Source organism: Polyodon spathula, chromosome 20 (assembly GCF_017654505.1).
Source record: "Polyodon spathula isolate WHYD16114869_AA chromosome 20, ASM1765450v1, whole genome shotgun sequence".
Lineage (NCBI taxonomy): Eukaryota > Metazoa > Chordata > Actinopteri > Acipenseriformes > Polyodontidae > Polyodon > Polyodon spathula.
In genome coordinates, this window is record NC_054553.1 from 28,366,609 (window position 1) to 28,378,369 (window position 11,761).

The 11,761-nt window shown below is 41.4% G+C and overlaps 1 protein-coding gene across 3 annotated transcripts; it reads right to left on the reverse strand.

The window, feature by feature from the left end:
* Positions 1–461: 461 nt before the first annotated feature.
* On the reverse strand, positions 462–10,030 carry LOC121295304 (G-protein coupled receptor family C group 5 member C-like). Of its 3 annotated transcripts, XM_041219778.1 has the most exons (5): positions 9,679–10,029; positions 4,402–5,463; positions 3,667–3,767; positions 3,143–3,271; positions 462–2,504 (listed from the first exon to the last, which is right to left on the reverse strand). In XM_041219778.1, exons 2-5 carry the CDS (start codon positions 5,444–5,446, stop codon positions 2,472–2,474), a joined length of 1,308 nt encoding a protein of 435 aa, XP_041075712.1. In that variant the 5' UTR covers positions 5,447–5,463; positions 9,679–10,029; the 3' UTR covers positions 462–2,471. The 3 variants fall into 3 exon arrangements, with proteins under 3 accessions (XP_041075712.1, XP_041075714.1, XP_041075711.1); XM_041219780.1 differs by lacking the exon at positions 3,143–3,271 and having other exon boundaries at positions 9,679–10,030; XM_041219777.1 differs by having other exon boundaries at positions 462–3,271; positions 9,679–10,030.
* Between the last annotated feature and the right edge of the window lie 1,731 nt (positions 10,031–11,761).

Genomic DNA, 11,761 nt, shown 5'->3' on the forward strand with positions numbered 1-11,761 from the left:
GCTGATGCTGCTGTCATTGTATAACAGGGGTCACTGATCAGTGCCTAACTGGCAGCACCTATCTCACTTACACTTGTTTCCACGGGATATTCTCAAGATCGCAAAGCGTGCAATCTCTGGATCCTGAACATGCTCTCCATTTTAAATCGTTCTCATTCCATCAAGCATCCACCCGCACATGCACGTGCGCCTGAAGAAAATTGAAGTGGAACGGGCAGTGCTGTGCGATACCCTGCCGTTACGGATTCTTTTACATTGTGGTTAAGACGCTGGCTTGCGGTGCCAGGGGTGGCCGGTTCGCGCATAGCCTCCATCCTGTTACACATGCATGAATCAAGCACACGGAGATGAACGCAAACTCATAGTCTTATTAAAAGGGAACTACTGCAATTTCAACAAATGCTCAATAGGAATTAATAATACATGTTAAAATGAAAAACAATTAGGCAGATGGCAAGTGCTCCGTTACTATTTGAACTTTAATTAAAAGCTCAGGTCCCATCTTCAATAAAAAAAGAGATAACAGGTGTCATATTAAAATAATAAATGTATGCATTACTTGACAGCAGTTGTGCAGGGTAGCAGGGCTTGTACAGGTGGGCTTGTGTGCTTGTCTCTCGCCACAAGCTGTCCTACTGCAGAAATGAAAGAAATCAAAGTAAGCATACCAGGATTACCTAATCAAGAGCAGAGCTAAAGCTGCTTGCAAACTGTGGGTAGATTACAGGTGTGTTCTGTGGCTGTAGAAGAGAGACATTTAGAAATAAAAACAACACAATGGGCGCTGTATCACAGACTGCTGTGGAACATCACATTTATTTTCCATAATTAACTCCTGCCCAAGTTTTATGACTTATCTTCACAATAAACTGAGCAGACTTTCCCTCCGAAGAGACATTTTGCAACAATCAGAGATTAAGCTTGCCAATTTACATAAAAAAAAAGATAACTGCAACACATCAATGCACATTTGTCACATTTAGATATAGGTCAGTATTATTTTAAAAATTAGTGTAGCCTACTGGTACTGGTCATATATTTAAATAAGTAATACAATTTCCATTAAACTTTTGGGCACAATTCAATTAACTTTTCAGCAGAGTAATTCATGCAAAAAACCAATGTGTCAGTGTTGAGACACCTGATTTAAGGTGGCATTGCAAGGTTATATTTTTTCTCATTGATTGTCCAGGAATACCATCTTTAGCTATAATATACCAATACCACCTTACAATGTCTCTGTGTCTCTATCTGATACCATTATGCAAATGTACTGTTGGAGATATATATCAGGGACAATTTTCTGGTTTATTTCCTGCTAAAACAACTCCCCCAGTTTAACACAATGGTCACAGTTTGTTTAACAAACCTGAAAACATTCAATTGACATCCACCTCTATCTTGCAAACACTGCATTGAAGCAAGCGCCTAGTTAAAATAACAGAAAATGAGAAGAAACAAAACAAAAACAGTAAATTCAGTCAACTGAAATGTAAGGCATTCCCTCTCTGGTGCACAGCTGGAGAGACTGAAGACAGTACTCACTATTAAACCCTTAGGCACATCATGGTGATCACAGGTCCCATGGATTGTTTGCGACTGCTGCTAAAGTGACAGCCATATTCTGGGCATCTGGAGAGCAATGATGACTTTGTTTTTTAGCTGAAGATGCATTTTAGTACAGCTGGTTAGGCGTTATTTGAACCCTGTGTATATTCTATGCTCGGGGAGCACTAAGTGTGCTTGCATTATTGATGCAGCCAACTTGGCTTTCTGAATTTTTTGTCTTGGTTCTGTACTGGTGGATTCACGGAAGCTTTACTGCTGCATGTGGGTGCAGATCGCATCTAGAACAGCAAGCTGCTTCGAGTCCTAGTTATTGAGTTATTAAAACACTGCACCTCCTCCTCTTTGTCTGGCTGTAGGAGTCACACTATCTGCACAGTCCAAACCAGCAGCAAAAAAAAAAAGAAAAAAAAATTCAACGGTCAGCAAGGAGAGAAGGGGAGAAAAGGAAGGTGGTGGGGGTTTGTTTATACCTGCCACATCTGTTCTTTTTTTCACAAAAGATAAATCCCAGTCGAAATATCATTAACTTTTTTTTTTTTGTCACATTAGGATTAACATTTTGATAATAAAAAAAAGCGCCTTTGTCCGTGGGGTTTGTTATAGCTGTTCATACCGAAGCCAGGCTGGTGCGAGGCTGACAGAGAGCATGGAGAGGCACAGCCTTTGAGATGATCCCCAAGGACACCTTGCCTCCTCCTGTGTGAGGCTGTAGTGAGAGAGTGAGGAGCTAGGACACTGCGCTCTCGCTCCCTCTCTGTATCGGTAGAGGAATCTGCCATCAACCCTGAAGCTTGGCTAGCAGTGAAGGGAACAACCAAAAAAAGAAAAAAAAAGTCTTAGTTTTATGGGGTCAGCTGGGAGTCTTTGCATCACTGGAAAAGGTTGAGAAGTCTGAGGGATGTTTACCAAAGCGATTTGGAATAAAAGCCGTTTCCCTTAAAAAAAAAAAAAAATAAATAGTGAGTTTTACAGGCATGTTATTTTTTATATTGCAATGGTTTAATGGAAATCAGAAATTAATACATAATAAAACAAAGGCCTACATAAAGACATATTCTAAAGAATTCCCGTCAGGCAGATTTACTAGGTGCTTGTCAAAGTGAAAAGGTGGAACCATTTAAAAGTTTTGCACTGTAATAGAAGTTTATGAGGGAGCAATGAAGTCCCATGTGACAGGAAGTGAAGTGTTGAGATGAGGTTAAAAAAGGCTTTGTGTAGCTCAGTCACGGTTCCTCTTTACAAGAGAACGTTGAAAAAAACATAAATGTCTTTCGAGAATGTAGCCGTATCTATTACATCTATTCAACATGTTGTTTTGCACACTGGCATCAGATAAATATTTATCCATTAACAATGTAAAGAATATCCAGAAATTGTACTGCATAACTACATGCTAAACAGACATTTAAGTTCTTTGTACAAGTGAACAGGAATGACGTCAATAGCTTTTTGGCTAACAAGAGCCTTTTTGTGGGGTCTGGGTAAGCAAGAGAACGAGAGAAAGAGAGAGAGGAGGTGACAGTCAGGTGACACCGAAGCAGTGGAGAGGTGAGTGTTTGTTCAGTTCACGTACGCTTCCGTTCCTCTGTTGCCCTGCTGTGGAGACAGCGTCTTCGGCTCGGACCGTGGAGTTGTTGCTGCTTGCCGGCTGGGAGATTACACTTGCCCGTGGGATAGCCACTTCGTACTGCATTTCCGAGTGCTTTACACATGCAGCGCCGAGCCACACGCACAAGCAAACAGACGCACAACAGGAAAGGGAAATGGGCAGCGTTAAAATCCACATGCGACAATCGTATATAAATGTGTGGATTTGCAAATACCCTTTAAAAGGGAAATTATAATCCGCTGTTCTGGAATTGTGTGCAGGAAAAGACAGGGTGTATTGAATTGATTTAAACAGCAGTGGATACTAAATGGGTAGTCTAATTTGAGGGAATTTTTCACGGACAAGAGATTTAAGCCAAGACTGCTGAGCTGTATGTACGTGGGGTGCATGTTACGTTGAAAAGCCGACTGTACACACAGGTTAGGATTACTCTGCTTTAGGGTGGATAAAGCAAAACAAAAAGCCTAGTTTGTCTAGCAGTAACTTACATGTTCAGGGCCTTTACTGATCAGTGCGAGCTCTGTGGGTTGGTACACACAGCTGCGATTCTGCCCGTTGTAACCACAGTACGGGGACACAGGCTTGTTAGCTGAAAAGGAAGAAACAAATGTGGTTACACGTGGAGAAGGTAAAATGCATCAGAATACACTGAAACCTGTCTTTGCAGTTTGTAGTGTCAGACTCGATATCCGTTTCTAGCTGGAAGTGAAAAGAATTGATTTAACTTCTGGCTTGATCTCAATGACGATGTTTCCATTGTATTTCTAGATTTTGCCAGTGTCCTCTGTATAATGTTTTATCATGGCAGTTATTAAATCATAGTAGTGTTTTTGTCAGTTTTAAACATTGTGCATGTGGAGACTGTCCTTGTCATATTGTTAGAATGCTATTTAAAACTACAAATTATGGGGATCCTTTTAAATGAATTGATGAAGTACATCAGCAATCGATATCTGTAAAGGTCAACATCTACGGTCCTACACATAGCGTGCAACTAGTAGAATGTTTGGAAATGTAGCATGTTCCATTGTGGAATGCAACAAGTTGTACGCTACATCGCTGGCTGAGCACACCATAACTACAAAACACTGTAAGGCAGTCCAAGATCAGTGTTAAACAGGGTCTGTGAATTCAAGATCTCAAAACTATGACCCTGGGTTTCAATCTCGAAACGGGCACCACCAACGGATTGATTATAAATTAGGAAAATTAATGCCGTGTACCTGTGCTTGGTTCATCCATGGAGAAAGCTTTGTTTTCCACGAACATGCTCTGGGACGTCTGTTCCTTGAGGATGGTCTCGTAGCCCACCCCTCTGGTGGGGTACAGGTCGCCTCGGTAGCTCGGCTGTGCCTCCGGCTCCTTGGTGAGCAGGCAGAGCTCAGGGATGATGTACAAGATAAGGAAGGTCCAGGCATTGGAGACCAGCGCGATGGCCAGTGTGGGGTCGTCCCAGAGAGAGCTCCCCACCCTGCTGTTCCCAAAAACATACATCACAATCCACGCCACCCACATGCCTATAGACAGGAGGGCCGTCAGCAGGATGAAGATGCCGTGCTTCCTCCAGCGCTTGTGCTTGCCCATCTGGGCAGAAACGCTGGACACTAGCGTGGCCAACAAGAGGACCATCACGTAGATGAGCGCCATGACGAAATCCATGTTGGCAAAGGAGCACGGGTCCCCCACAACGGTGGTGCTTGGGGCATTGCGGACTATGGTTATGATCAGCCACTCCATGTTGATTATGACTTCCACCAGCCAGAGAGCTAGGGCGCCCAGGCACAACACCCATCCCCGCGGACCATCGTCCTTCCGCACAAGCAGGTTCAGGCGGATGCTGTGCACCAGCAGGCAGGAGAAGCAGCCGGCAAACAAGACACCAAAGAGGAAGCGCCTGGAGGCACAGGTGGAGAAGTTGGGCTTGACAATGAAGTCGAACGTGAGGGCGAACAGCCCCAGCGTGCACAGCAGGAATCCCACCTGCAGCCCCACCACGCTCTTCTTCTTCCCATCCGTGACAAAGGGCAAGTTTGCCACTAGCACAATAATTACCACGAAGGTGCCCACCACGCCCGCCCCGGCGAATGCCTCCAGCACCACCCCCCAGGCCGCAGACAGGTCACACAGGTTGTAGTAGAGGGGGTTCATGTTTTGGCCGCAGCCAGACGGAGGGGATGGGCTGGTCTGAGCCCTGACCACCGGTGCAGACCACTGGCAGAGGAACAGCAGCGCTACCAGAAGGAAGTGCTGGGGTAGTGCAGTGGCCATATTGATACTCCCAACGTCTGCAATTACAAAATAAGACACAAAGTGGGTTAAGGAGGAGCTAGGGAGGGGATATGTTCCATTGCATATCAATCAGTGAATCAAGTGTATAAATTATACTTTTCCTTGACATTAGAGGTGTGTATCGTGATAAATAACAAAGCTCAACAGACTTTGTATTAAAACCAAGGAATAGCAGTCGTTCTTATCTATACCTCTCACTCTCACTCTGGCCCTATATTTGAGTGCCGAAAGGCGGGTTTACTATTTTCTAACATTACTGAACAAAACATAAGCCTGCACTGTTTACGCAAACAGATTGTTTGTATTGTACTTATTTTACTGGACTAACGGCAAAGCTTTGAGAAACTCCAGCTGGCAGCAGAACTGTTTCGTTAGTAGGTTCTTTTTTCTGTTCTGACCATAAATCACTGATAAGCTTTTAAAACAAACACCAAAAATTGTGGAGGAGCTCTTTTTCCAGCAGTGGTGGGAAAGGTGGATTTGCATTTTCACAGGGCAGTGAAGCGTGAGTGTCGATGAATTTATCACACAGAACAGCAGAGAGAAGCCATCCTGTATGTATATACAGATGGAGGGTGATTGAATGCAATGGTAGGGGTCTATGGGACTATGGGAGTGTAAATGCTGGACTGTGGAGTGCTAGACCCATTAACCCCAGGCTTCTCTACTAAAACTGGCTGCATCTTGGTCTGAGAAGTTCATTGCTCGCTTGACATTTCAGCTCAGTTCATCTGAAAGTGATGATTTTTAACTAAATTAACTTTGAACTCAATACTGTTTTGGTGCTCATGGTGCTCAGAAAACAATGCAATTTACATTTCTACAGCACTTTTAATCTTAAGCTCTAAACAAAAGGAGCTCTAAGTAACACCTATTTGCAAATTTAATAAAAGGTTTAAATAACAAAAAAAAAAAAAAAAAAAACACCTCAAATTCTTCGGGTTCGGGCAGAATCTATAAAAGTCCTAGATTCGGTATGGTTCTGCATTTGGGTTTTGGCTTCAAATGTGACCTGCATACAAATTTAAAAACAATCTTTGCACATTGAAGGCAGCTGTGCCCAATACCCCTGGCTCGATCGTGCTTCCTATCATTCTACTTCCTGATAGTGAAGAGGTAATTTCTAACCTCCTACTGCTCCAAACAGTAGTGTGTTTGACATAAAGAACGAGAAATGCATTGACAAGCGGTTTTCATGTTTTCAGCTATGTAATCAATAGTGTAAACATAGCAGTATAGTGCAGCGCTGCAGTTCAATGTGTCCAGGTAAGTTTCAAGGAGATCTGAACACTGTTTGGATAAGTGTCTGGGGGTTCTGCAAACAAATAGTGGCCTCCTACAAACATTCGACAGTATGAACACAATGCATTCTGACACAGTCTGGTCCAACAGACAAACAAAAAAACCCTGGTTAGCATTGATGCTAACTGTAGAAGTGTTATCCATTCTTCTATTACACTGTGGACAACATGAAAGCACTTTGTAAGAAATAATGTACTACAGCCTTGTGTATTTTGGCTAGCTTTTCAACCCGTTACTGATGGCTGCTGAGCCTGGTTAAATAAAGGCTGAAAATCAGAACGAACAAACAGAATTGATTAATACGAAAAGTGGAGGATATGAAACAGCTTGTTCTAGCCCTTGGGACGCTTGGCTGTGCCCTTTCCTGTAGGGGGACGTCCTTCACATTCAAAGATGAACAGTGTAACAGGTTAAATGGAAAAAGAGTACTGTTGCTTTAAATCCTGACTTCCATTCTCATCCTTTTTTTTTAATAAAAGAAAATGTTTTGGAGTTTACCATAGACTCTGATAGTGGTGTAACCCTTATTATGATCAGTGTCAGGCTGTAATATTTCTGTATAATATTTTACTATGTACTATTTTTGTAGTTATGTGTTTTTATAAAAAGGGTAACATCTTCAATAGGTCAAAATACAAAGGTCTCCTCTGCAATGAATCAAGCCATTCTGGGCTTAATTTTTGCAGGGAAGGTGTTTTTGATATGTTCTTGTATTTATTTTGTGCTTATATAATATTATTTAACATAGAGGTTGTTATTTTTGACAAATACGTGCATTATGCATGAATCAATGCAGGATGTATATTTGTGCAAAAGCATCCAACATATTTGTACTTGCAGAATTATATTTTGATTAAAACTTTGTCACATAGAAGGAAAAAAAAATCTGTATTGTGCAGCACAGGGAACGTGTTATGAAAGTGATGCAGCCTAGGGTTTAAGCCTGTTTCATTTTTACGGATTGATTCCAGGGCTTGAGTTTTGTAATCAAAACGACCTTTGCAACAACACCATTGTCTGCTTATGTGTGACCGAAGGAGGCCTGGAAAGGGAGGTAAACAGGGACTTGGTTACATCAGCAAAGGCTCTCAATGGAAAAAAAGAGGCACACGGAACCTGCAGTATCCCCTTTGGAAATGAGTGATTCCAGGGAATGAAGCGAACCCAGCTATGCTCTTGAGGTTCACAAACCCCTTGATGCATTTTTTTTAAATTTTGCAATTCACTGCAACCCTTACATCGTTCTAAACATAGAACAGCATGCAACAGTATCACTGTGCATGTACTGTAAAGTCATTACCGGTAGTCTGTAGTACTGGAGCAGGACAAACTCAGTAAAGTAAAAAGACCCTGGTGTAAATGTACATCGCTGGAGACTGAAAGGAACAGGCTGATGCTTATTGGAAAGTGCTCCCTGTTACATAGGGGAACTTTATAAGCAAAGCATTGCATCTGGTTTAAACTGGAGCATTCTTCCATCTACCTCCCCACACAGCAGTGAGCCAGCACCCAGGAATGGCAACACAAACCAGCCCTCAAGGTGAAGCAGGGGGCGCGGAGATCGGACATGCAACACTTTATTTCCATGGATTTTATTTACCCAGAACAGTCCAGGCAGCCAGACCCATGTTATTGCTGTAGTTATGTCTACGGCAAGAACGCCTTAATGGTTAACATTGCTGTACCACGGCAGACCACAGTTTTAACACAACGCTATGCTTTTACATTAGCCATGGTATACGCAGTCAGCTTTGAGAAGATCATTTGCCGCTGTCTTCAAGTGCAAAACTGCAGGTTAAACATTAAAGCAGCAGGACAGAGCTCAATCACTGAGCCGAAGCTAGGAGCGTGGGTGGTCTGTCCGTCTGTCTGCCATCACCCCACCCCCAAGTGATGCCTTCACCTTGGAAACAGAAACAATACTCTTCCCTCCAACAGCTCCCCCAGGCACATCCCTCACTGGCAGATTCATTTCTCCTGCCGTTCCAACATTAACACGTTTCCTTTTGTTCTGTTTACACCGCGATATCAGAATATGTAAATCTGGCAGTTGTTGCTAAAGGTATCAAAACTAATATATGGCAGAAGTGGAGTTTATGTAGGCATTTTAAGGCATGTTTGTTAAGATTGTTTTGTTAAGCACATTGATAAATAAATGTAGGTCTTAAACCCTTTTCATCTTGTTTTAGAGTGTTTACGAACTTCTTCTCATTTTGAAACCATGGTTTAGAAGAGAGAATTTTCAATCACGTTTCAGAAAAACAGTCCTTAAAAAAAAAAATAAATAAATAAATCACTGAAAATATTCAAAGTTTCGTGCACAGGGTCCATCAAGTTCCCTTGAGTATTCCCTAGTGTGGAACAGGACTAGCAAATCAAAAGTGCTGCCAGAGCTATCCGACCAATCAAATCAGTCTGCAGGCGGGACCACAGATCCCTGTTAATTTACTATCAAGATACACCTGAGCGAATAAACAATCGTTCAAAAATAAATATTCTAATCAAGTTAGATACTCTAATCACAAAATGATTTTTGGGCATTTAAAAATAAAATGAAATCACACCAACATACTCTTTTAAATTTTGTTTATATGTAATCTTTCTTTGGTATGTTTACGCGGTTAAATGTTTATTATTATTATTATTACTATTATTATTATTATTATTATATTATTTACAGCGGCGCATGTATATATATATATCTATATTATATATATATACTATATCATCATATATATATTACGAACGCAATAGGAGTGTATATTTTATCTTATATATTATTATATGTTACATAGTATTATACAATAATAAAAATGTGTGAGTCTAGAAGGGATTTAAAGACTATCACTGAAAACAAGCGTGCCTTTACAAACGGTCAGAAATATAAACCGAGTTAATGCTTTACTTACCTAAGTAGTTTTGGGTAGGAGCAGGTTTAAATGTTAGCACGCAGGTCCTTGGTTTGGAGACAGTCTGTTCTCCGACTTACCGATACTCCAGAGGGGTCCTTGTTTAAAATGGAAAAACGTTGCACTGACCAACTAATCAGAGATACTGATTCGAGTTTAGTTTTTTTTGTGTGTGTGTGTCAGTCGCGCCTCTCTTAGTCGCAGGTAGATACTTTTTCCAACTCTTTTTAGTGTCAACCTCTCTCTAGCTTTCTGCTTTTAAAAGTCCACTAGTGCCAGTGTTCTGTTAGTGCTTCACTGCCCGTCTTGCTCCCTCTGTACTGTTCAGTGCATTTGTGGTACCAACTCTCCCTCTCTCACGCTCTATCACTCTCTCGCCCCCTCCCTTTTTTCTGGCAGCTACCTACCTACCCACCACAGCGCACGACTAGCGGCAGTTCACACCTGCAGAATGATCACGCATTTCTTCTTTCTTTCTTTCTTTCTTTCTTTGACATTATGGATTTGCTATTGGTATTTTTCTTATACTGGATATAGATCAAATTTGTATGAAAGGCTTAAAAGGTAACACGTGATTTATGGATGGAAATAAGTGATTGCAAGATTCCGATTGCATTGCAGTTCGATCCATTCTTGATTTTACTATGTTAAATAAGATACACCTGCGATTGTTACCTATACATTGGAGCTCATATTAAGCACATCTTAAAACTTGGAATGGGTGAAACTGCTATGCAATAGGAGTCATATATACATGTGGCACTACATCGCTAACGTTGCTAAATCTTTCATTCAGATTTCAGAGCAGAGCAAATTATAAAGCTTCACTGCCATCTAGTGGATTATCTGTGTTACTTCACTACCTGGTACTTACCTGCAGGGTTAGGTGTAGTGGCTGTCAAAGGACCCGAAGCAGAATACGTTACCACCTCAAATCTCTATCAAAGTAACCAATTTGCACTGTAATAAACAGTGTGACAGACTCAATTAATTAATTAGTGATTCTTATATATCTCCTCGATATTAATGCAGGGATCCAATAAACACGATACCCTAAACCGAAGCCATCAAAGATAAGGAAGATGTGCCTTGTATACATTTAAACGTGCCTTGCAAACATTTAAACAGACATTCATTTCTTTCTCTGGTTTTGGAGAGAACAGGGAAGGTTGCTGTTTTCATAAATGTCCACCAGTGGGTGCTATTTCTTTTTGCAGTAAACCCAGCCTCGTTGCATTTAACTTTGGTGCAGGCTTGTGAAATCTCTACACTCCTGTAATAAATCCGTAGCATTACAGCTCAATCGCTCAAAGACTAGTCTGTCACATACTGTGTAAATAACACCAAATCTTGGCAAATTGCTGCACAGTGTAGCCAGACAGCAATTTAAAGGCACTTCAGTTTCACATTACATTACTCAATGTGCTTTGTGTTCAGCAAGCTGACTGCGTGGCCTGTTATGCAGTAAGATACAGTCTGACAAGAATTGTAACTCTGTACTATACAATGTAACGCACTGAACGGAGATAGCGGCACTTCCCACCATATAGGCTCTTACTTGGTTAACTGTCCTTTTTTGAAGGCTTTGTAGACTTTATGTTGTATATATTGTCTATGTGGGTGGAGTAAAACAGCTGATATTACTGCCTCTTTTACCAGCAATGACCACAGTGAAGGCATACTGAAGTACAGCAAAGAACAGTTCAATCACATGAAACTTTTTTACATGAAATGTTATATACAGTGTAACTCCACATACTGCGGTTTTTTTCTGTCTAATTGACTCAATTAAGTTCCCTTGGTCACCTGTAAATGTTGGTTATGAAATGTTGGTTACCTCACTGACCTGTGTCTGCTGTTCATAGATGGGTTAATAAAACCTGTCACCTGGTTAATTGATTATTGGCTCATTATCTCTTGACCCTCAATCCCAACCATGTTTCCCGCTGGCTTGGCTATTGTTAGCCAGAGGAAAGCTGGCTGTGAACTCCCCCCTCAGCACTATTCATTCCTGGTAGCATCTTACCAAAGGTAATCAAAAAGAGTTATGGGTGTCATAACTGACTGTTCACAAGATAAATAA

Coding starts and splice junctions, on each gene's coding strand:
- LOC121295304 (XM_041219777.1), bottom strand. CDS start 5,446: ATGGCCACTGCACTACCCCAGCACTTCCTTCTGGTAGCGCTGCTGTTC. Junction 3,768..4,401: donor CATGGATGAACCAAGCACAG/GTACACGGCATT, acceptor CTTCCTTTTCAG/CTAACAAGCCTGTGTCCCCG. Junction 3,272..3,666: donor TCAGTAAAGGCCCTGAACAT/GTAAGTTACTGC, acceptor GCATGTGTAAAG/CACTCGGAAATGCAGTACGA.